The sequence below is a fragment of the Acanthopagrus latus genome, chromosome 8 (genome assembly GCF_904848185.1).
Source record: "Acanthopagrus latus isolate v.2019 chromosome 8, fAcaLat1.1, whole genome shotgun sequence".
NCBI lineage: Eukaryota > Metazoa > Chordata > Actinopteri > Spariformes > Sparidae > Acanthopagrus > Acanthopagrus latus.
In genome coordinates, this window is record NC_051046.1 from 1,584,624 (window position 1) to 1,608,385 (window position 23,762).

The 23,762-nt window shown below is 44.4% G+C and overlaps 2 protein-coding genes across 5 annotated transcripts in view; one reads left to right on the forward strand and one right to left on the reverse strand.

Moving 5' to 3' along the window:
• Nucleotides 1-23,762, reverse strand: part of LOC119024247 (voltage-dependent calcium channel subunit alpha-2/delta-4-like) — a 99,225-nt gene that overhangs the window by 3,661 nt on the left and 71,802 nt on the right. For 3 of the 4 annotated variants that reach the window (XM_037106809.1, XM_037106810.1, XM_037106808.1), the window contains 7 exons: nt 8,441-8,502; nt 5,812-5,826; nt 4,924-4,968; nt 4,751-4,813; nt 729-799; nt 459-534; nt 130-182 (listed from right to left, as the gene is read on the reverse strand). In XM_037106809.1, coding sequence (XP_036962704.1) covers nt 130-182; nt 459-534; nt 729-799; nt 4,751-4,813; nt 4,924-4,968; nt 5,812-5,826; nt 8,441-8,502 — 385 coding nt within the window. Of the gene's footprint in view, nt 1-129; nt 183-458; nt 535-728; nt 800-4,750; nt 4,814-4,923; nt 4,969-5,811; nt 5,827-7,425; nt 7,840-7,975; nt 8,194-8,440; nt 8,503-23,762 lie in introns of those variants that run through there. The other variant, XM_037106811.1, reaches the window with a different exon arrangement.
• Nucleotides 12,907-23,068, forward strand: LOC119024252 (leucine-rich repeat and transmembrane domain-containing protein 2-like). Its single transcript, XM_037106816.1, has 4 exons — nt 12,907-13,036; nt 20,145-20,282; nt 20,675-21,358; nt 21,691-23,068. The coding sequence occupies exons 2-4, from the start codon at nt 20,237-20,239 to the stop codon at nt 22,167-22,169; spliced, it is 1,209 nt and encodes a 402-aa protein (XP_036962711.1). The 5' UTR covers nt 12,907-13,036; nt 20,145-20,236; the 3' UTR covers nt 22,170-23,068.

Sequence of the window (23,762 nt, forward strand, 5' to 3'; positions counted from 1 at the left end):
GTTTTGGACTTCCTGAAGCTGGACAGATAGAGACGTGTCTCATGTCTCCGTCACATCCGGGATCAAATTCAGTCTTTCCACCTTCAGCTCCCATCAAACCTCTGAATATAAAAGCAGCAGCAGACTTACATGAGCGCGTTGGAGAAGAACCATCTCATCAACGCTGCCATGACGTAAAACGGCTGCAGGGGGAAAAAGAAAGGAAGTTAAGAAGTCCAACGTGACGTCTGATTGTGGTTGAGCAGGTCAGGAAGAGGACTCAAGAAAAGTAATGTGAGAAGTGACTAAATCTGTTCTCTGCAGCCAGATGTGGTGGAGTCAGAAGAAGAACATTTGCCTCTGAGATGAAGGAATATAAAGTGGAGAATAAAGCGTGTTGGTTACTTTCCTCCACTGACGCGGTCACAGTAGTGACCCGGGCGCTGTGAGTAACGGAGGTGTGTGGTGCAGAGACTCACGCTGAGCAGACGATGGCCGCTGCTGGCGTGATGATGACTGTTCTTACACATCGCCTGGTAGTCGAACAGCGACACTCTGCAAACACACTACACATTAACTTCAGGAACGTCGTCAGACTGAACAGCAGATCCTTCACGTCACCTGTTTTATGTTTTCAGCATGAATTCAAAACTACTCAAACGTGTTTTCAGGCTCAGCAGTTAAAATCTTGTTTACGTCTCAACATAAAGAACCTCAGTCAGAAAAGGTTTCACGTCACTCAGTCGTACTTTTTGTACATTCCCATCTTGATCAGCGACGCCATGACGGATCCGTCCACCTCGCCAAAGAAGCGGCCGACCTGTAAAGGAGACATGAACAGTTCAAGTTCGTTTTAGAAAAGATTCTCAGAAACTTCACTTGGAAAAAAGTTGTATAATGTAAAATGTGAATTTTTTTTACGTGACTTTAAAAAGAGAAATACTCCAAACGTGTAACTCTTTAACACAAACACAACTGATTGATTTCCATCTGAACTTTTAGTCATCAGGGGAAAAGAAGCGTTTGCTTCATGAAGACGGTATCGATCTTATTTTGTCTCTGCTGTACTTCTGATCAATAGAGTTTTGATCATTTCGTGCTGCGACTGTCATCTTGTTTTTTTTTATCTCTGAATGCCAAAACAAAGACAAACATTCACATCACAAAGAGCTCTTACAAATATGAAAAGGTTCCCGATGAAGACAGAACCAGAACCTCCCCACAGACGAACACCTACAGGAACAAATTAAATCATCCTGGCTGTAATTAATTTAGCTCCTGCAGTGGATCGTCTCCTCCAGTCGGAGACTACAAACACAACAGATGGATGTGAGTGAAAGTTAAAGGTCTGGTTGTGAAACAGATGGTGTGAAGTGTTAAAGTGTGTCTGCGGTGTGTCGCTGCTCTCCGGCCCGCAGCAGCAGCACAGTCTTTGAATTATTCAGAGCGTTTTGTCTCAGCAGCTCTCGGCCCACTTCATCTCCGTCTGGACGGGATTTTCCCAGCAGCCTCGGAGGACTCGCAGGTTGCTGAGCGTTAGCAGGACGCTGCGCACGCTGAAACTTGACCCTCTGTTTATCTGTCAGCAGCAGCAGCGGAGGGTAAAGAGCTGGTCTAAACAAAAACCCAGGGCCCGTAAAAGTGCCAGAGTCCAACTCCTGCCAGGAGCTCTGCGGACGTACAGCAGCAGAACAAGGTCCAGTTCTGCAGAATTCTCCTGCACGACGGTTTCATTATGAACAGGACTGCATCAGCACGCTGCAGAGAAGAAATCTGACTCATGTCTTACATTAATGCAAAATCTGCTGTTTTCTGTCCAGCAGGATTTTTCTTCTTACCACAACGTTTTTATTCTTAAGAAACTTGGAACTGTGATCCGTTCTGACTGGTTCTGAGTAACTTAATCTTGTAAACCAGCAGGGTCTTTATAAGACGGTTTACAGCAGTCGTGTGATCTGAGATGTCGCACAGAGGATTCAACCAGCTGTGACGGATCAATGATCAGCATTTATCTGATCATCGTATCTGACTGATGACACGTCAGCGTCAGCCTGCAAACAATAAAATAATCTGAGCCTGCAAAGTACTTAATAAATAAACATATCAAAAGAAATGTAGAGGAAAAGAAGAATAACGTATCAGAAAATGGAAATACTCGAGGAAAGTTCCTGAAAAATGTACTTATATTAAGAACAGAACTCAATTCTATTCTATTGATCAGTAGCAGAAATGCCTCTGAGTGTTCCGGTGTGACCGGTATTAGTTTGCGGATGTTCTGGGGCAGCGGGTCGTGTTCATCAGTCGGACCGGTTCCCTCCTGAGGATGTACTGAGTCCTGCAGCAGCTTCTCAGACAGGATCATTGATCAAACAGACGTTTCCTCTGCATTCGGCCAACACGACCAATAACAAGTCCTGTGTTCTGCACCGTCACCCTGCTCGCTACACTTCCTCACTCTGACCCATTTCTTTAAGTCAGCACCGACTTCATTTTCTCTGCTGATTAAATATTTACGGTGCCCTGCAACACACTCCGATCTGCACCTCCACACCACAGCAGCTCTGACACTGGGGAGGTTTCTGGGTGTTTCCATGAACTTTCTATAAAAGTCCAGAGCTCAGCAAAACATGGAGGAAGCACTTTATCATAATATCTGCTTAGTAAGGCCACTGGGAACACAGCGGACATGCAAATAATGAAAAATGAGCTTCTACAGTAAACGATTCTCACTCTGAGGTTTCTCTACAGCATTTTGCTGCTGTCTGTCGAAGCTGTTCTTCTTGACAAATCTCACCACTAACATGCTGCTGTTGGAAGTTAAAGTCATTGCAAAGAAAAAGAGACGTAATAAAGACTTTCCTGTGATTAAACTCTCCCCTGTGGCAGCCGTGTTAGAGGTCTTCATCAACGTTTTGTGTTAAAGCCTTAAAAAACACTTCATTGTTAAAACTTTGCATTTACTAAAACTCACGTGGCTTTAAGTTACACTCAGCTGGAAGTTTATTATCAGGATCACCTGGTCTCGTACTACAGATCTGAAACTGATCCTTCTTTCATCAAGTTTCACTTTGAGTTGAGGATTTATGAGCTGTACTGCAGCAGGTCACTCTCAGAGAGTTGTCACGGCGGCCATCTTTACACGATATGGTCAAAAACTGCCGACCTAACAAGAAGGCACCAAACATTTAGAATCTGTTGCAGCTGTTTGACAAACTTTGTTAGGGTTAGGTTAGGTTTAGGTTAGGTTAGGGTTAGGTTAGGTTAGGGGTAGGTTAGGGTTAGGTTAGGTTAGGTTCGGAGTAGGGTAGGGTAGGTTCCTTCTCCTCATGCAGCAACTCTGACAATCTCGTGGTCTGCTGACAGTCTGCTCATACTGAAGGAACTCGCTCTGTTGACTTTAACACCGGCAGGTTATCAGAGGATGAAGTCAGACAGTGTGATCTGTTCTGCCTGCTGCTGTGTTTGTTTGCGGCTCATCACACGCTGCTAAACTCTCGTCACTGTCACCTGTGATGTCACCTGCTTTACACTAATAAGATCTGAGTTCATGTCTGCATCCATCCAGCTGTACTGAAACTGAACGTTCATCCGACCCCGACAGCATCACAGATATCGCAGCACGACAGCTTAACCTCATCTGGCTTCAGCAGATCCAGCTGCTGCTGCACAGCTGGCAGCCTGCGGCCGCCGATACCTTCCTGTAGTACAGACAACACAGGTTCGAATCCCGATAACAGGTCCTGAACCAAACAGCAAGAGCTGAAGCTCTGGAGGCAGATTAAACTAAAATAGAAGTGTGGGGCATGAACTGAGTGTGGCTGCATGTGTGTGTGTGTGTTCATATTTGCACGGTGGACTCTGGATTAATCCTCATTAATACGGCTCTTAACGGGCCGAGTTAATCCGGAGCTAACGAGCAGCTGTCAGATGGACCGCAGGCTCACCGGCTCCACGTCGACACACACAAAGACTCTTTAAAACACTATCTGTCATGTACGGAGGCTCAATTGGGCCAGTTAGAGACATCAGGTGAAAAGTAAACCCACATTTTTCTGATGATCAGTATCAGTGTTTTTGGATTGCTGATGAAACTGAAACATTTAAAAAGGCCGTGCTGTGGATCTGATGCAGCAGCCGTTCTGTTTGTGTCACCACACAGACGTGAGTTTGTTAAGAAACTCTCGTCTGCAGTTCTTCTGTTTCCACTCTCGTCTTCCTGCAACAACTCACATCTCACAGGATTTCACAACGAGACGTTTCTGGTTAAACTCGTGTTTCTGGTTACAAAACGGTCTCAGTATCTAACAAAAGTTCTCCACAGGAATCGTTGTCACATACTCTCAGTAATAATAATAATAATAATCTCAGAGGTAAAACCAGGAACTTTCCGTGGATGTAACTCTGTTACGTTGCTGCCAGCTGATAGCATGTAAATGGATGAGCGCGGCAGCTCGCTCCGCTCTGGTTAAGCTCCGCCCACAGTCAGACTGAGTCGGCAGGTGCAGCAGCTGCTGTATGTTTCACTGCTAAAGCGCCACACGGACAGATTAAGACCAAAACTCTCCTCAAATCCTGTGAGCCATCCAGATGTTGTTTATGAGCACATGATGAAGTCTCCTGACAGCAGAACTCATCCAGATTGTTTTCAGTATCGACTTCCTGACTGAAGTAGGTTTAAACCAATCAGGTCAACATGCTGCCATTTAATCAATCACTTAACGAGCCGTACGACACATTTCTGCTTCCTCTGATCAGCCAGGTGAGGTCTTACCTCGTTCCTCTCCTTGGACAGCAGGATGAAGCCGTTGTTGTCGACCAGGAAACAGTTGAGATCCTGAACAGGAAGCAGAAGAAGAAGAAGAAGCAGAAGAAGAAGTGTGTTTGTGTTTGCATCACGAAGGTCTGATGTTTGGTGACGAGCAGACGGAGCAGCAGGATACTTACAGCACTCTCACAGCTGAGAGGACACACGCCTTCGATGCTTGTACACTGAGAGAGAAGAAGAGACGAGGTCAGAGGTCAGCGACACGAGCAGCTCAGTGCACACAGGAAGCTGACAGGAAGCTGACAGGAAGCTGACAGGAAGCTGACAGGAAGCTGACAGGAAGCTCCAGGAGATAAATACTCTAAACCTTTAACACCGGTAGTTGAATTCTAACCTGAAAACTTTTAGAGTTAAATCATCTCGACAGAGTTGATCAAATATGACCAGCTGGAATTTGATTCTTGAGTTTGAGAATCAGATAAAAAAACACAAAGTAACTGTGGAGAGGCAGTCAGCAGCTGTCAGAGGCGGAACGCAACTATCTATCTAATCTATCCAACTATCTCATAAGTAACTATATCGACATGTTCTTCTACAATCATAGTTGTAAAAGGTTCCACAAAAAAGTCAACTTGAGTAAAAGTAAAGATATTAATTTATAATATATCACATTGGTAAAAGTTTCACTCATAAAATGATTAATTCAATGTGTGAAAGTACAAAATGTAGTTCAGTGGAAGTTTGAAGAGCAGAACATGGAAATACAAATACTGTACAGAACTTCTAAGGAATTATTTAATTTCAAGCAAATTCTGCACTTTTACTCCACTATATTCATTTAATGACTTCACTGTCACGCTGCAGATTTAGAAAAACAAATTAATTAATTATGATGTCATATTAAAGATGAAACATACGAATGCATCAATAAATATTTTCCAGTAATATAAACACACATCATTCATCTTTAAACCTTTTTAATGTTCATACTTTTGTACTTCTGGATTAATCTTTAAATCAATAATTATCAATATGATGATCGTTAATATAATAAAGCGATAACTTACGTCTGTGTCGCTGGGCTGGAGGCAGCGTGAGGGAGAAACACAGTTAATACAACTTATCATATCAATCATAACTATGTTTCATCAAACACATGAAGCTGTGAAGGTGGCAGGGTCCGCCACATATAAACAAATTGAACCAAGGAGAAACTGTGTTGTCCTCTCAGGTCACTTTGTTTGTTGAATGGAACTTTAATCAGAGCGCACGTGAGCAGACGTGGAGCCTTTTACAGATTCTCAGATCTGCAGCTTCTACAAAACGATCCGCTGACGGCTTCAGTTTCCTCAGGCGGCGAATAGAACGCAACAGGCCTCAAATACAGACGATGAGTCCCGTCTCAGGACCCGACCCGACCCGACCCGACCCGGTCTGGCCCGACAGGAACAGACTCTTTATGTTAGAAAAACACAAACTGCTCAGCAGCCTCGTGTCAGATTAACTTTTCACTGAACTGGAAAAATATGATAAAAACTCTCAGATACGGTGAATGAGCAGCGACCGGAGGTAAACGTGTTCTGAGGTCAGCTGAGCTGAAGTCAGCGGTGAAAATATTAAAGCAGCCGGTCGCAGCTGTCGGCTCTCATTAATAACGTTATCTGCACCATCAACCTCTACAGGACATCTGCACTCGCTCGGCTGCAGCTCGGCTCCACTGAACTGCAGGAGACGTCCACAAGGTCAACGGAGAGAGAGGGTGTGTGTGTGTGTGTGTGTGTGTGTGTGTGTGTGACATATTCTGTAACAGCACTAAAGGTCTGACGGTAATCTTGGTGGGCCGATGTCGTCTTTTCAGGGTCGATACAGATTATCAGAAATCAAGAAAAGTGAAAAAATGATATTGGTGGCTGATATTCAGCTGCAGTAAAAATTAAACTCTTTGTTTCAACATTTCAAACAACCAGTGACAAAATAAAACCCGAAGAACAGTTTACTCTGGTGGAGGCAGAAGTCCGGTTCTGCTCGAGGTTTCTTCCTGTTAACAGGCAGGTTTTGGGAAATGTTGGGTATCTAAATTAATTAATCCAGGAGAATATTCTGGATCTGATCATCTTCGTCTTGAGAAGACTTTTGTTGTGAAGTGGATCAATACAAATAACGATTGATTGGTTGATTCTGTCAAATACATTCTGAGGTACTTCATACCTCATACTTCGTATTTCTGTTTTCTGCTACTTTAAACTTCTTCTCCACTTCATTTATTTGATAGATTTAGTTTAGAAGCTGCGCTGCATGAAACAAAAATACAGTTTCCACACATGTGGATTAATATTCACATGTCAGTTTCTGTTATTTGTGTAAATAAAACATGTTTAGTTTAGTGAATATTTCACCCTGTAAGTAAATTAGAATGAAATGTCAAATTCACGTTGACTGCAAACAGTAAAATGTATCTTTAACACATCACATTATAATTTGATGTATAAATGTATTGAAACAAACTACTGTGTGTGAACAAGCGAACATTCAGAGCGCACATGTGAGAGGATGCAGGTACCAGCGGGGCTCATTCATCCAGAAGAGAGTTAATTGTGTCTTTAAATCTTTTCTGGATTTAACGTCTCAGCTTTCCTTCAAATTAAATAATTAAAACTCTTGGCCATAAAGTGAGATTAGGCTGCAGAACAAAGAAACATTCATCTTTACTTCGGTCTCTACAGAGTCACATCCGGTCGCTTCACATCTTAATGGAACCTGATTCTGTGCATATTCCACTTTAATCTTAATATAAAAAGTCTCAGAGACTTAGTGAACACAGTTAATGGGCTCCGGTCCCAACTGAAGGAGATGGAAAATTGAAATAATGACCTCTGAATCCAGAGGATTATTATTGGATGATCACAGCAGAATTCACTTGTTCGTCCTTGGAAACTTGGTGATGCACTTCACATTTTCACGGTCAGTTGCTAACGATGTCTGATCACACTGAGTGTCTCTGTGGAGGAGTTTAAACTCCCACCGGAGACGCAGCAACACGGCTAATCTGATCGTTTCCTTCCTTTTAGAGTCCGTTCCCTCAAACTTCACCAAACCTGCAGGATGAAAGAGCAGCGAGGATGCTCAAAACTACAAGTGAACTTAATTTGTCCTCTATTCTTCTCTCCAGTAAAACATTTGTAGCGTCTAGAAAAGCTGCACAATTACATTATTATGTCCCAGGGCGCTAACCTGGAAGTTACTCTGCTCGGTCGACTAAAGTCTCGACTGTAAGCGCTCTATGTGGAAGACAGTCGAGTCATTTTGGCTTCATGAGCAGCTTTCACAGAAATGAGTGTGACTTCGCCTCCATCAGTGCGTCCAGGTACAATCATATCGTCCTCGTTACAGCCACACCTGATGTTACTCCACTGAGCTACAGGTGGCAGTAGAGCCGCCAGGAGATGCAGCTGAGAGCATGAACGTAAACACTCAAGGTTTAAACATGATCAGTTTTAAATGCAGCTTTGTTTGTCGGAGGTGAAGGACACTCGGTGAGTTCTGGATCAGGTTTGTGCCACTGTGGTCAGATTAACGTTGGAGGGATTAGATTTAAAGTGAAGGTCAGAATCAGCCTCTCAGGAACAAACACGAGTCAATGAAAAGTCTGCAGAAGTGACATCAGCCAACATGTGTGAGAGGGAGTGTTCTGGTCACCTGCTTGGCGATGGCCCAGAACCTCTTTTCCAGGCAGTCCAAGGACATCTGCACCCCGATAGCTAAAAATAGAAAACACACACACACACACGTATTAAAGACAGACGCAGGACAAGATGGACTCTGCAGAGATGATGCTGAACAGTTTGCTGTGTTTGTGGAGGAAAAGAGGAGGACAGGAAATCAATTCGACCCTGAGTTCACCTCCGTGGTGTCCGGACGCTAATGAAGGGATGTAAACACTGATGAGCCTGATGGCGCGTGTTCTCCCTGCAGACTCCGTGATGACCCCCTCGTCCCTCAGTGATGCAGCTTTATTACTGCCAGTATCAAAGTGAGGTGCACGTCAGGCGTTCAGGAGCCTGATGAACAGATGTGTGCTGGCGAGTTTGACATTTTCCCACTTTCATCCCCCTCAGCGTTCACTCACCTTCCCCTGAGTAACAACCGTCCAATCACAGAGAGTTTAGAAGGTTGTGCTGTTTTTAATCACCTTTAAAAAACCCAAAATACAAGAGCCAAGGTGTAACGAACTGCTTGAATAAAAACACAGAGACTGCTAATGTTAGCCTGTGTCTGTGACTAGCTTACCACCTACAGTAACTAACTGTATAAACCACCATGACACCACGATGCCTCCGAGACCAAGACTTAACTTTTCATCAGCAACTTCAGGACTGGGCACTGCTTTATCAGAGCTAATGCTAAAGTTAGCATCACTGTAATGATTAGATCAGAAACAGGTTGTGAACAATCTGAGCACTGACCAGTGTGAGAACCTACTGCATCTGTAAGGATCATTATTTTTATTATGAAATTCGATACGCATATATATCGTGACCAGACGCACAGAAAAGATCCACGGAACAAACCCGTCAGTCCAACAGACAAGCCGCCATTTTCAGAATCCACTGGCTATCATCTGACGACGATCAGTCTCTGATGGGGAGACGGACGAGTTCACAGGGCTGCCAGCGGATATCAGGGCCAAGATTTGTGGTCAATGTGTTCTGCTTCTGCCACCAAAGCCTGCTGGGAGGTGATTGGTCAGAATCCCTCCAACAGAAACCAAAACGAGGATTTCAACTAATTCTCACCAGCTGCATCAATCATCTATTCACACACCAACAATCTCACAATCCTGACCTCCGCATCATATTTAAGCCTTTTATGGTTTGACACTGGTCACCAAAGGCTCAGGGGAACTTTGGGAGGGCCGACTGCCCGACCAGCAGAGGGAGCCACAGAGCGTCAGGTCTCTGTCAGCCTGCCGACACACAACGATCCGGTCCGTCCACAGCCGAGTGTCAGTCGGTGGCTGCGGCGTTAGAGGACCAGCGGGAGCCGTTTCCACTCACAGCGACATAATAACTGCAACTGTTACTTCAATAATGAAAACTCTTCTTCACACAGACAGCTGGTCAGCAGCCACACACACACACACACACACACACACACACACACACACACACACACACACACACACTCAGATGAGTAATACGAGGCAACATGTGGAGCCTCTTGTGTACTGGTGTTATTGGAAAACTACAGCAGCTGCAAAATCTTTTATTTCTGGTCATTTCTGCCGTTTGAGCTTCTGGCTGTTGAAGAAAGAACCTGCCGTCTGTTCAGAGCATGAAGGAACTCAGGTGTGACCACGTCATATTAGCTGTTTAACCTTGAAGTCATTATAAAAGAATGTTTATATTTTTTTATTGATTTTTTAAAATCTTTATGAACTGTTATATTTGTGTTTTAGTCAAACAAAACGTGGACAGGAAAGCGACAGATGACCAGATGAAACGCACCGTTACCTCGATGAAACTAAGATCATGTAAGTTCAACAACACAGAACGAAGGTTTAATCTTCTTAAAATGAGCATGAAGTTCTTTCAAGAAATATATTTTATATTGCAATATAGCCTAAAATTACTGCTTTTATTTACAGCCCTCCATGAAACATATCTTTATGTTAAAGGTTTTAGAGTTTGTATATTTATGGCAGCTGTTGTGGAGATAAATGTTTTCACAGCTCTGAAAAGATCTTGAATTGTTCCTCATCATTAGGAGAGTCTGGTGATCGGAGGGCGTGTGCTCAGTCGTTCATCCTGCCCCTCTTGTTATTCTGTGTATGAAGACTTATGTGTTGCCCTTCACACTGAGGACACTGAGGATCCCTGTTTGTGAGCTAAACAGTCACTTAAGAGAGTCTGAACTGAGTCTACAAGCTCCGTGTGAAGCAGGAGCGTTGGAGTAAAATGTGACACTGCTTTGCTGTGACCTTTGGGTCCTTTAAACCTCTTAAGGCATCGCTTGTCTCCATTCTTTTAAAATAGCCTGGCTGCAGACTCAGTGGTCTGCGGCTTCGCTCCGCTGTTTGATTTCATTTATGTATCTTTTTTTCCTCCCTCCTTTCCTGTCGGCTGCGTCCTTATCGCCGCCCTTCAGCGCTGCAGCTGCACTGATTCTGCTGCAGTCTGCAGTCTGAGGACGAGTCCACGACGGGACCAAACACATCCCACACCTTTACTCTCCTGTTCAGCCCAACACTGATAACTCAAACGTCTTAAGGTGTTCACGTTCTCAGGACAAGTGAAACAAACAGAGAATCTGCAGCTGCAATTTTTTTTCTTACATGTGTGCGTTTGATTTCACTGCCTCACCCAACTTCTCCCGTGTGATGCGAGTGTTGAAATAAAAAGCTGCAAAAGCGAGTGCACCTCCGAGGGCGCTAAAGTTTTATGGTCCAATTTTCTAGCAGCAGTGATGATGTGTTCTGGCTTCGTGTTCATATGTGTATGTACTCAGAGTTGTGACGAGCTCTCCTGTTGGAGACTAACACGTCTTTTATCTTCCCTGTTTTATCTCATCTGAAACAACGCGGTCATGCAACACACACGGCCCTGCACGCTCTCTCATGAAATATTGAGGTTTTTCCTCCAACTGTAGTTTAGACTCTGATGATACGTCTGTCAGCTGTTTTGAAAAGTTCCACGGTGAAAAGCAATGCTCATCATTTCTAGTATTTAGATTTGTTTTTTGTTTTTTTAGAGAGAAATACCCACACATCAGCAGAAATGCAGCAGATACACTTGAGCTTATTTTCATGTCCTGATGTACTAATGAATCCAAAAGTGGTTTTAGTTATAAGATTAAGTGGTCGAGGAGTCTTCACAGCTATTAAACTGAAATTACAACTTGAATACAGTAATTAGATGTCTTTGGTGCTCCTGAGAAATCAGACTGATAATAAGATGGAAAAATCCAAAACGTAATCCCTCCGGCCGCGATGCAGGAGGCGTTATAAAGAAAGATAAAGATGAATCAGAATGCTACTCAGGAGAGTGTATACCTCAGCTGAGGTCAGCAGTCTCCCACAGCACTACTATCAAAGAATCACCGCTAACACAGTGGCTCCGCTAATTCAGTTACAAACACAAGGTCTTCAAAATAAAACCCCCGCCATTGTTTAGTCATTTCAAAGCTTTTACTATGAAGGAGCTCGACAGGAAACGTTTTGTTTTCAGCAGCAGTAACTAAAGACGACTCGAAGAAACAGCTGAAAATGAAGATGAAGAAACAAACACAGCAGATGCTTGAAAGTACAAACAGGAAGACAGAAACTAAAGAGATTCAGTTTCCTGACGTGAGGTGAGTATCAGGTGTGTGTTACGGGTTAGTAATCTGTTTTTATCTGTTTTTCATCAGGATTCATGCATTCCCAGAGAAATTCTCGCAAAAAATCCAGAATTTCTCTCTTTAACTGGATTTGAACCAAAAGTTCACGGGCTCTATTCTTGGCCCAGACCAATCTTCCATCCAAGTCTGGTGGAAATCAGCTCAGTAATTTTCGTGTAATCCTGCTGACAAACCAACAGAAAAAAAATGGTCCCGGGTGAAAACGTGAAAATCTTTGTAGGTTGCAGTGACACGATTATATCACAGGGTGGCAGCAAACTTCGCGACGGTCCTTTGGGGTCCTCACCCGGACGCCCAGCCTGCAGGGAGACGTACTCGACCCGATCCGTTCACTGAGCTGGGTCCGGTTCAGGACTGAAAGGAAACACTACATGTCGTCACATCGTCTCTCTCGCTCATTCATTCAGCACTCAGCCTGCAGCAGCAACACTCTGCTGTTACTATTTCTGTCAAACTCTGCTTTAATGCACAGAACACACTCAGCACAACGCAGAGAGGAGGAGCACACACACACACACACACACACACACACACACACACACACACCATTAGCAGCAACTCAGCAGCAGCATGTGGCGTCTCTCTCTCTCTCTCTCTCTCTCTGTAAAACACACACAGAAGCTCGCTCGCCCTCAGTCGGCGGGCTGCGAGTGTGTTGGACGGAGCTCTCAGACGATCGGAGCTGAGCGAGCAGCGATGTGGATGAAGAGGAGGAGGACGACAAGCGGTGTTTGATCCGGAATAAAACTCCCGTCCAGCTCCTGGTTGGAAGACGCCTTCGGGTGTCAGCGAGGAATCGAGCAGCGAAAGTCTGGATCAGATTTCTTCTCTGAACGCTGCAGATGAAGGAGAGCAGCTTCTTCTTTCTGTTTGGAGGCTGAAGCAGTGGAGCAGATGGTGAGCCGTGTGTGTGTGTGTGTGTGTGTGTGTGTGTGTGTGTGTGTGTGTGTGTGTGCATGTACACTAGATGGCCAGAAGTAAGTGGACACTCTTGACAAAATACTTTTGTGTAGTTTTTCAGTTCTTTCTCTGTGAAATTAGAAAAGAAAAGCTCTCCTATAAATGTTAAACTCAGTCATCTCCTCCCTCCATGCTGATGGAAAGTCAGGTGAAGTTTGGACGTCAATAAAACTGAAGCAACTGCAGACTTGATTTAAAACAAAGTGGCTCCATAAAGCTCGTCTGCTGTGATCCATGTCTCCAGAGGCTGTAAGTGCTAACACTATTAGCTTAGCAGCAACAGTGAAGATTTAAAAATGATGTAAATAATGTCTTTTCACGTCAGTGTTGGACGGAACCATCTCATTCTTCAGTTGTTTCTGCTTCAACACTGTTTTTCTGTGAAGCTCCAGAAATGTTTTGTGAACTACGAACGTTCATCTTTGAAGGTGATTCAAGATTTGAAGATAATTTTTTTTATTGTCAATTATTTAAGTCATCAAATATCTTCCGTTGTCTGATCAATACAAAAAAAAGACTAATGATAAAACTGAACATCAAAATAGTCTGGAACCTGTTTTCTGTCAATCCTCCACGAAAGTGTGTCATCAATTTGTTTGTGTCCTTTTTCTCCGGCAGCTTTGGCTTTAAAATAAGATCACGACATGTGATTTCATATCGCAAAACATCACATACATCCATAACGATACTGCGACAGTATTGTAGATTAAATGACAAACGGTATCAGAACAGTCTGGTAAGTTCAGACTTTACTGAAATGCAGCCTTTAAAACAAGGAGAAGACAACGATGATCCCCACATCTAGAAAGCTCTGCAGTCTTACAGCAGGACAACAATATATGTATGGTATACAGTGCCAGGACCAAGCTCCATAAATACATTGTTTTCCCAGTTTGGTGTGGAGGAACTTTGTCACTTTTGGGGTGAACCTGCAGCCCGACTGTGAGCCCGACCGGATCACCTCACATCAGAACCAGAAGGCTGGAGGCAGTTCGAGCTGGTTAATGATGTTCAATAAACTCACTGCAAGAATCTGCTGCGGTCCACATAGTTTTGGCCATGTTATGTACGAGTGCATATCTGTGCTTTTAATAGAGAGAGAGAGTCTAAAAGCATGTAGGAGTGAGCTTGTGTGTGTGTGTTCTGGCGTGCAATCAGTGTGTGTGTGTGTGTGTGTGTGTGTGTGTGTGTGTGTGTGTGTGCGGGTGCAGCTTGTGTGGTTTCCTCGCTCGTCCTGCCTCGGTGTGGTTGCTGCAGTGTGTTTGTGCTGTCGGCCTTTTGGACCGAGCGCTCAGCTGCCTCGTTCTCAGGCTGTTTGGAGGAAAAGTGCAGCCACGGGGGGGAGAGGCTGCCTGTCAGAGGCCATTAAGAAGCCAGCGGGACGCCACGTTAGAGCCCAGAAAACCGGAGCGATGCACTGCAGATGAAGCCGGGAACATCACATCGGCAGGACTTCAATGACAAAATCCAACAGACGAGTTTTAAATCGAGATAATAATCCACCTCTTCTTCGTGTACAAAAATAGCCGCTAGCTTCTTTTTGTAACACAATGTTTGACCACAAGCAGGAGCTGAGAGGCTGAATCAGTGAACTTTGAATCCCTGGACATCCGGAAAAACCATTCTTATCAGTTAGTGGAGCATTCAGAGAGGGGTGGAGCTGAGGTGGTGACAGCTCAGTCAGTGTGAAACATCCACCACACAGTCAGTAACAATAAATGTCATCAGCTGAGCCGAATGCACAAAATAATCCTAACTTTGTTTAAAGACAACGTGAGCATGAGCCTCAAAGTGGACAAAGTGAAAGTGATCAGCTGCTATACAAACTAAACCTGCATCCATAGAAGATCTACAAAGGAGAGAAAAGCCTGAGAACACCTGATGTTGAGTTTAGCTCAACCCTCTGCAGTCTGCGTGCATTTTCAAAATCCTCACCTGTACAAGAAAAAACAACAACTCTGTGGCAGCAACTTACAACCTAAGACCTACAACTACAGTCGCAAACTAGCTGGCCAGTTTTTTAATGCAAATGTTTTGAAGATTCAGAATACAGAACAGCCAGAGTGTTTTTCCTCCATGACAGAAAGATAACGGCCATGTGAGGCTAGCAGTCTGTTAGCTAGGGCACCGCAGCTAATGTTAATGTTTATATAATACCTGTAGTGCGTGTGAGGAAAAACAGATGTGGTACTGTAGTACTGACGTTAGCTTAGCTTAGCTTAGCTTAGCCTGGTCTGACAGTGAACAGTGACCTTCTGTAAACACACGATCAGATTGATCAGAGATGAAACGATCAGCTGAGCGGTAAAATAAACAGAAACACACATGAAGTGTGTGCTGTGTGTTTCCTGCAGGTTTTGTGGAAGTGATTTCAATAAAAGTGTCAGCAGCAGATGTGTGACACTTTGTGTGTCTATTGGACCAGTTGTTCCGACACCAGCTGGACTCCAGAACAGGCGTCTGTCCGGCTCAGGGATTGAAACCGCTGCTTTAATCTGTCGCCCACGCAGCAGCGGCAGGCGGCGTCTAATCTGGCTGATGGTGCTTTTGACAAGCTGTTCAGTGGCTGTTTACTCATAAAAATCAACGAGTGATCGAACTGAGGACATTTTCTCTTCGCGTTGCGTTTCTGTGGAGGCTTTATCGAAGCGGTCATCCCTCGATGTCAGATCAGGTGAACACTGGGGCAACAAATAATGATCCTCAACCACAGGACTCTGACGGTGCTGCTGGGTATAAACCTTCAGTACTGACAATCAATATGTGGTTTTCACTGTGTGTCTCCTCTGACTGCATGTTAGTGAAGCTGTGGGGAAGTTTTCAAACCTTCCTCTTGACCTCGTCACCCCCAACATTACATCTCTGTGCTGTATTTACTATTTCTGATTAAACCTGCACAGGTAAGCAAACAGAAGACTCTCGGTTACATTGTTAGCGGTGGTGTTTCTTTTCTGTTGGCTGCAGTTTGAATGTTTCTCTCAATCGTACTGTTATTTCTGTTTTCCTAACTTAGTGCAGCAGCTATCTGCAAACTTATTTCAATCTTCTGAGGATGAACACAGTTAAGTTATGGACACGTGGTGCGTTTCACGCCATGACTGACTGCAGCAGACTTAGATACACAAATGTCTGAACCAATTCTGGCGCCGTCTTGTAGTTTAACACGACGCCGTGACTTTCCTCGGTCCTCAAAGCTCGGTATCTGTATTTTACAGATAAACCTGCTGAGTAAAGTTTGAGTTTAGGTGAATCTGACGTCCTCGACCTACACCCAGCAGCCTCTACGCTCTCTATGGTGTCCTTAAAAAGTCACGAGTCTAAAGAAAGAGACGCCAAGTAGTGCAGAGAGGACTGAACGCTCAGAGAGGAGAACGAACGAGGAGAGAGGTGGTGAAACGCAGGAAAGCAGCCAGGAGCAACTTCAGCTCTTGATAAACAGAAGATGACAAACCAACCTCTACGTTTGCTCGTGTTTTGCTCCCCGTCTCTCAGCTGTGTGTGTGTGTGTGTGAGCATGAAACGGTGTGTGTGCAGTGTTATGTTGGTTTATGATGTTGAAGTCTTTACACAAACACGTCACAGTGGACTGTTTTTATCACTCGGCTCCATCTGCAGGATTATGTAAGGCGAGATTGTGTTTTTCTGTAAATCCTCTCTCTTGTTTTCACAATGCGTAACGTGATTCAACGTCCATCTGTTGTCACAGACAGTGAGAGGGGTCAGAGGTCAGCAGCTCCATAAGATACTGTGGGCTCTGATAAAGGCCCCGCCTCAGCTCCGTACAGGCTCTGTAGTGGACCGAATGTGGCCAACAGCTGTCATTCAACATCTGATCTCAGTTACTGCGTTTCCTTTTCCTGCACATTAGTATAATAATCTATTTAATACAAACTCGTCCTGGAACCAGCCACCATGTCGTCATTATTCAAGGACTTACAGGTCGGTGTTGATGCGTCACGTGTCTGTCAGGCGTCGACTCGTACGAGCGTTTGTTCCTCTACAGCTCCGACTGATCTCACTCTGTCGTCCATTAGCTTCAAAAGCTTTGGGACAATTACAAAACTTTGTGTTCAAGTTTCATTTCTAACTCGCCGATCCAATTTCACATCCGATTGCTGCTACTTCTGTATTTCCAGTGAACTCTAAAATCTGCTTCACGTTCAGTCTGACACATTAAAACTACCAGGTGAAGATTTAAGAGAGATGGTCTTTGATGAATCCAGGGCAGTGTTCTGTTGGAGAGCTTTTCTAGATGTCCAGGTTACGTAACCACAACAAACACAGCAAGTCACACAACAAATAGCATCGCAGAGATTTACAAAAAAGGTCCAACATTAAAGTTATATTTCTGTCCAAGGGGATAAAAACTTATTCTTGAATGGCCGTCAGTGTTGACATGATATCAAGCAGCAGGTCCTCAAACTTGGTCGAGAAATTAAATAACTACAAATTTTTAAAAAAGCCAAATTATGTGTAAATGTGATAAATGTGACCTTTTTGACTGTTTTTTTTTTGTTTGTTTTTTTGAGTTTGTGTTATTGACACTAAAACATTTTTTGTAAATATTAAAATTAATTTGAACTTCTTCTCCAAAGCTACAGAGTGCTGCTGTAATCTGATCACAGTTTAAACTACTTGTTGTAAATACTTTTACTAAACCAAACTGGAATTCTCCTTCAGGCAGTTTTGCAGTAATTCATCTTCTTCCACTGTAAATTAACTGTTGCTCTCCACATCGAGCAGATCACACAAGCTGCATGTCAGGAGGCAGGTTTCAAACAAACATGTTAATATAAGACACAGCGTGCAGACTGAAAAACATGTTGAGGTCTTTAGGTATTTAAAAAGCAAAGATATTGATATTTAACGTTGATGCAAACTGTTTCACTGCGCTGAACAAACAGCCATCCACTCTGAGAGTCTCTGGTTTAACTACGTCACGCTGCTTCTGTCTTGGTTGCTTCCAGAGGAGAGTCGGTGTTTTGGCAAGAGGTCAAGTGTAGATCGTTTTAGTGCAGAAACAACCAATATCGTCGCTTTTCTCAGGTGAGAAAAGTCTCAACCTGCTGATACTCTGAGCATCAGCACCTGCTGTGCATGATCCCTTATAAATGTGTCGAGGATTTGCTTGTGATTATGATCTTGGGAGCTGCGGCTCTGACTTTCTATTTCTTTCTGGTCTCTTGATGAGGTGACGTCAAATATCCTATGGGAGTCACACGAGCCTCTTCACATGTCCTCCCATTATCTCCCTCCTGTTCTGTAATGTCAGTTGTGGCCTGAAGGCACCTTTACTGCCTCACGCAGTCCGCAGCAGAGTGACTGGCATCTTTGTGCCAACTTAACAAAAGAAAGACCTGCAACAAAAGAAAGACCTTGAGGCAGCGTTTCTCTGGCTCTTTACAGCAGCTACCGACGGATGATGGAGTGACAGCACTTTTCTTTTTCAGTGCAGCTTTATCTCTTGCGCACACTTCTCCCCCCTGAATATCTGAGTGCCCTAAACTGCCGGAGATATCCAGAGGAGGAAAACGAGGGAATTAAAAAGGAACGTATCATCAAAAAATACAAACATTTCTCTTGATTCTGTGTGTGAAACAATGCTGACACTGTGCTGTATCTGCAGCGTACAGGAATTGTGAGTGGGTGTTCAGAAGATAGAAGTTGGCATTGACTTTTCCTCCGGTGCTGGTGTTGCTGGATGAAAACACAGAGGATTATTTCTATTTATCATGAAGCTCCTTGGTGTTCTCTCAGCGAGGGGAAGGCGAAGAATGGAAAGGATTGAGGACAAGAGAGAGAAATGCAGTGAATTACGGCGCAACTCAGCCTGTAATGCCAACATACTGTAGATCAGCTCAGCCGGGGACTAAGCTGTTGATGGTTTTTAATCAGTATGTAGGAAATACTCCACTTAATCTTGTGTATCGAGTTGCACTCTTTACGGTGGCTGAGAGGTTTGAGAAACAAGCGCTCATGTAAAGAAAATAATCAGCTCGAATCCCTGAAGCAGATGTGGAGTGCAAAGCTTGAAGCGTAAGTGAGTAGACTGAATGAAAGTCATGTGCACCAGCAGAAAGAGAGCAAAGTGTAAACTAAATACAGCTCACACAGGATTATCCCTTATAGTACAGCGGAGGAGAGGATGGAATTTAAGTCCTGTTTATTTTCTCATTTATCCTGGTTTAAATCAGCAACAGGAACAAATCTGTGAGAAAATGTGACTGTTTTCAGGACAAAAGCCTGTAAACATAAATACTGATTTAAAACATCTAATCTGAGATCTTAAAGATGCTGTAGGCTCTGCAAAATCAGGTTCTATAGAAAACTGGTGGAACATTAAGTCATTTAAACAAGTTCATGGTCAGATTCTGGTGTCTTTACCAGAGCTGAAGCGATAAATCAGCCAGGCTGATATAATGGCTCATATTCCCTTTTTTTGCAGCTATATCAGCGCCGATAAATCAGCCTGTTCTACTCCCAAAGCATAAAATACGACAGCGTGGTCATTGGCCCTGTGCTTTAAAGTCTGAGGCTGTAGTCGTCCCTCTGGCATCGTTTCTGCAGGCGCTCCTTTAGCGTCGTGATATAAAGAGTCCGAGTCAGGAGGCGGCTAGACGGGTCGTTTACAGGACTTTCCCCCCGGAGCCTGTTTTTTAAGGACGGTAATTTACGTAAAGCTGCTGTGAGCGTTATTTTCTTATTAAAATAAGTGTTAAATGGCTCTATAGTCCAACAGTAATCACTGTTACTTAGTGTTTGGTCGGTTACCCACATCTCTACTCCTCTTGCTCATGCAGTAAAAGAGGAACTACTCACTCGTGCTGACAGCATATATATCATATATCATATAGCAGAAAACAGCTGCCTTGAATTAAAGAGAACAGAGACTGTTAAAAGGTTAAAATAACTACGATCATTCGCATCACTTGTGAAATGAATGTGTTGGATAATATTAAAAATATCAGTTTATGGCTATAAAATAAACGTATAGCATCATCCTGAAGTAACGTCTCCTCTTCTGTCTGGATTTTCTGTCTTCCAGGACGTTCCTCTCAGCCGGACGTTGGTGTGAACCGGCAGAGTGAAGACAGCCGGATGAGAGTCTGAATCTGAAGTAGAGTCGATGTGACAGTCATGAAGAGCCGAGACCAGTATGGACGCAGTCACGTGGAGAGTCTGTGTGAGTCTGGACAGATGTTTCATCCTTCACACTGCAGACATAGCTGAAGCTTTTATCCACACTGAGCAGGACTAAAGATTATTCACAGTTTGGAATCAGCTTCAGTAAAAGACTTCCAAGTGTTAACGAAGCAGACAGACAGTCGTATTTCTGAAGCTTTGTGTCTTTCATTTCAAACACATTTTTTCTGTCCAATTTCCCAATAAAAAATTTAGAAAAAGGTAACTTTTGAAAAGCTTGAAAGCACATTCGGATGATTAGTTCTGTCTGTAACTGTCTCAGAGTCCTGGATCGACTGAGTTACAGACAGTCAGATCGGATTAAATTGATCTTTGTTCAGTATCGACTCCAGCAGCTGAAATAATGTTGCTGTTCTGTTTCTCTTCTTCCAGTCTGTGCAGCTCTGTCCAGTCTGGTGTTGGTTCTGCTGGGACTGCTGGGCTCGGTCCACGGCTGTCCAGGAGTCTGCACCTGCTATGGTAACACCACTGACTGCTCTGCTATCGGCCTCCTCTCTCTGATGCCCATCCTAGCGCTGCTGGACCAGGACGCTCTGGTCCTCCGCCTGCCCCAGAACAACCTCTCCTCTCTGGGCACGACTGAGCTTTCCAACCTCAGCAGCCTGGAGCTCCTGGATCTTTCCCAGAACCACTTTTCCACCCTGCAACCTGGAACTTTCTCAGGCCTGAACAGCCTGCGCTGGCTCAACCTCTCTGCTAACTACCTCGGGGCGCGCCTGGCGACTTCTGACCCCAACAACAGCACAGACGTCCTCCAGGGCTCAAATGGAAGTCAAGGCAGCACTGGTCTGAACAAGGAGGTCTTTAGGGGGCTGTGGCGGCTGCGAGGGCTCGACCTGTCCTCCAATGGCCTCCTGTGGCTGCCCAAGGGCCTGCTGGATGCACTTCCGAGGCTCACCTGGCTTTCTCTGGCCAGCAACCGGCTGGCGGCCCTTGACAGAGTCACCTTCGAGCCCCTGGTGGGGCTGCAGCAGCTCCAGCTGGCGGGAAATCCCTGGGAGTGCGACTGCAAGATGAGGGACTTCAAGCACTGGATGGAGTGGTTGATTTACAGGGGTGAGCAGAGCTGTTAGCAGGCCTCTCCAAATCTCAAATACTGTGAAGTTGATAGTTTTGGCAGGCGGTGCACAGTGCTATAAGACGTACCAGAGCGAATCACTTTGTATTTTGAGTCTGTACTTCAAAGCTGTCTAATCGTAGCAATTAATCTCCGCTCTGTAAGGATGGATGTATGCTGAGCAGAGACGTCTAAGAATATAATGACCTCCATCTCTCTCAATCCTCTCCTGTCTCTCCCTGTTTGTTTCTTCCCGCTATCCTCTCCTTCATCTCTGCCCTCCCTGTTCTCTACCCTCTCTCTTTTGTTCCCCTCTCTGTCCGTTTTATAGATGGGCAGGTAGATGCGATGCAGTGCAGTCTCCCGGGGAATCTGAAGGGCAGGGACATCCGCAGCGTACCAGCAGAGATGTTCAGCTACTGCCTGCAGAATCCGACCAAGGAGGGTGCGTCGGGTTATGCCACCCGGCCTCCCTGCCCGCCCGGGCGGATCAGCAGCAACGAGGAATGCGTTCGCCAGCGCTACCGGCCCGTCAGTGTGCGCCGAGCACACGGCACGCAAATAGTTGCAGGTGTGATTTGTGGCACCGTGTGCGTCATGATGGTGGTTGCAGCAACTTACGGGTGCGTCTATGCATCGCTGATGGCACGATACCAGAGAGAGATGAAGAACCGCGGCCAGCCTCTGATGGCTGAGTCAGGTGCAGAGACGGATCTGGAGGACGGACAAATGTCTCCCACCTCGCCAGACGAGACGCCGCCCAAAGAGCCCTGCGGCATTGTGCACGGGTATCGAATCAGCAGCTTCTGACCTGCTGCTTTTTACTGATTTAAGATCCTCCCAGGATGCTCTGGCTGCTTCTGCTCCTCAGCTCTCATCTCTGATGAGACACCGTCTGGAGGGAGAAACCCTGCAGCGCTGCGATTGTGCTGAAAATCGGGGTGGGGACTGATTGTACAGCTAATGGACCGGACTAGATTCAGTGAAACTGGAATGCTGCAGCACTTGTTTTAATGTATGGATGCTCTGTGAATTGTTATTCCCTGTGCTGCATCTCTCAGCCAGCTTTAAACTCCTCTGAAGCTGCTATTTGGCACTTCTGCACCTTGACTTCCCTTCATCTGTGTTTTTGTTTCTCCTTTAGAAATATGAAACTACCTTTTTGTTCGAGCCGTCTTTGTATCTGAGCCCAACAAGCACAAGCACCAAAAGTACAAATGTCTGTGAATCTGTGAAAAGTGACATTTCTCCCGTTGTTTGCTGCACAAACTATCTCGTTTCTTCCTCCATCGATGTATTTCATGTTATCTTTAACATCTCCACTTTGAGAAATAGTACCTCTGTTAGGTGAATGCCCTGTTGAATTCTCTCCAAATAACAGTCACTTGAAACCATGATGCTGTCAGGGAAATGCTGCTTTAAGCTTTGTCACTGAGGTAAACTGCATTCAAACAATACAAGAGCTGTACTGCCACCTAGAGGGCAAGCTTGGAGCTACAACGGCTTGCAACCCAGCACAAACACACACTCGAGCTCTGAGACATACAGATACGACACAATTATTCCCAACAATAACAAAGTCTGAGATACTGAAGTGTGTGAAGGTTTAAGGCCTCACAGACTGGAACTCCTGTGTGTTTTAATTTATTTTGTCCATACTGTCTGTGATAAGCACATGAAACATCATCTCGAATTCAACTCAAGGACTGTTAATCATGCTGAAGATAATAAACTCTATATTTATCTAAACTGTATATTTTATTTTCTTCTTAAAAACAGACCTTCAGATCCACCAGCACTGAGCTGCACCATCTGTGCTGGAGGGAGAGTTTGTGAATAAAGTCTAACTTCATTTTACAAACTACTTTCAGGGGTCACAACACCTAAAATAGTTTTACAGTGTCGGCATACCTTTGAAAGGTGGGAGAACTTGGAGGATGAATTAGCAAATTATAGTTTTATTTTTATATATTTTGGGTCTGCAGTCAGACAAACCACTGTAACAAAAAAGAAACTAATATTTTTTGTGCTGGCAGGAAAATACAACAGTTTTCAGGGAACATTAACATCATGTTTTTGACCTGCTGTTACAATTTTATCTGCCTTTAATTTTCTCTATTACACCGGACAAGAAACCCACTAACACCCACTAACAGATACACTGTGGATCAAATCGTATAACGTAGTTTTGATGCTTTGTCCCGACGTGCCGTTTTCTTCTTGTCTGATGATTAACACTCACTGTTCTCAGCCATTAGCATCGTTGTTATTAACAGTAAAGTCTTGTCATTTTCTGTGACAATATTTTGTTTAGTTTGGACGTTACGCTGCAGAAGTTAAGATGAACTTTAAGTCTCTGTGTTGCAGCCACAGCCAGCAAAACACTTAAAAGCAGCCAGAATC

Bases quoted from the DNA above. Each gene is read 5' to 3' on its own strand.
- LOC119024252 (XM_037106816.1), top strand. From the start codon at position 20,237: ATGAAGAGCCGAGACCAGTATGGACGCAGTCACGTGGAGAGTCTGT. The intron at 20,283-20,674 runs GTGAGTCTGGAC...CTCTTCTTCCAG, and splicing joins CAGTCACGTGGAGAGTCTGT to TCTGTGCAGCTCTGTCCAGT. The intron at 21,359-21,690 runs GTGAGCAGAGCT...TCCGTTTTATAG, and splicing joins GGAGTGGTTGATTTACAGGG to ATGGGCAGGTAGATGCGATG.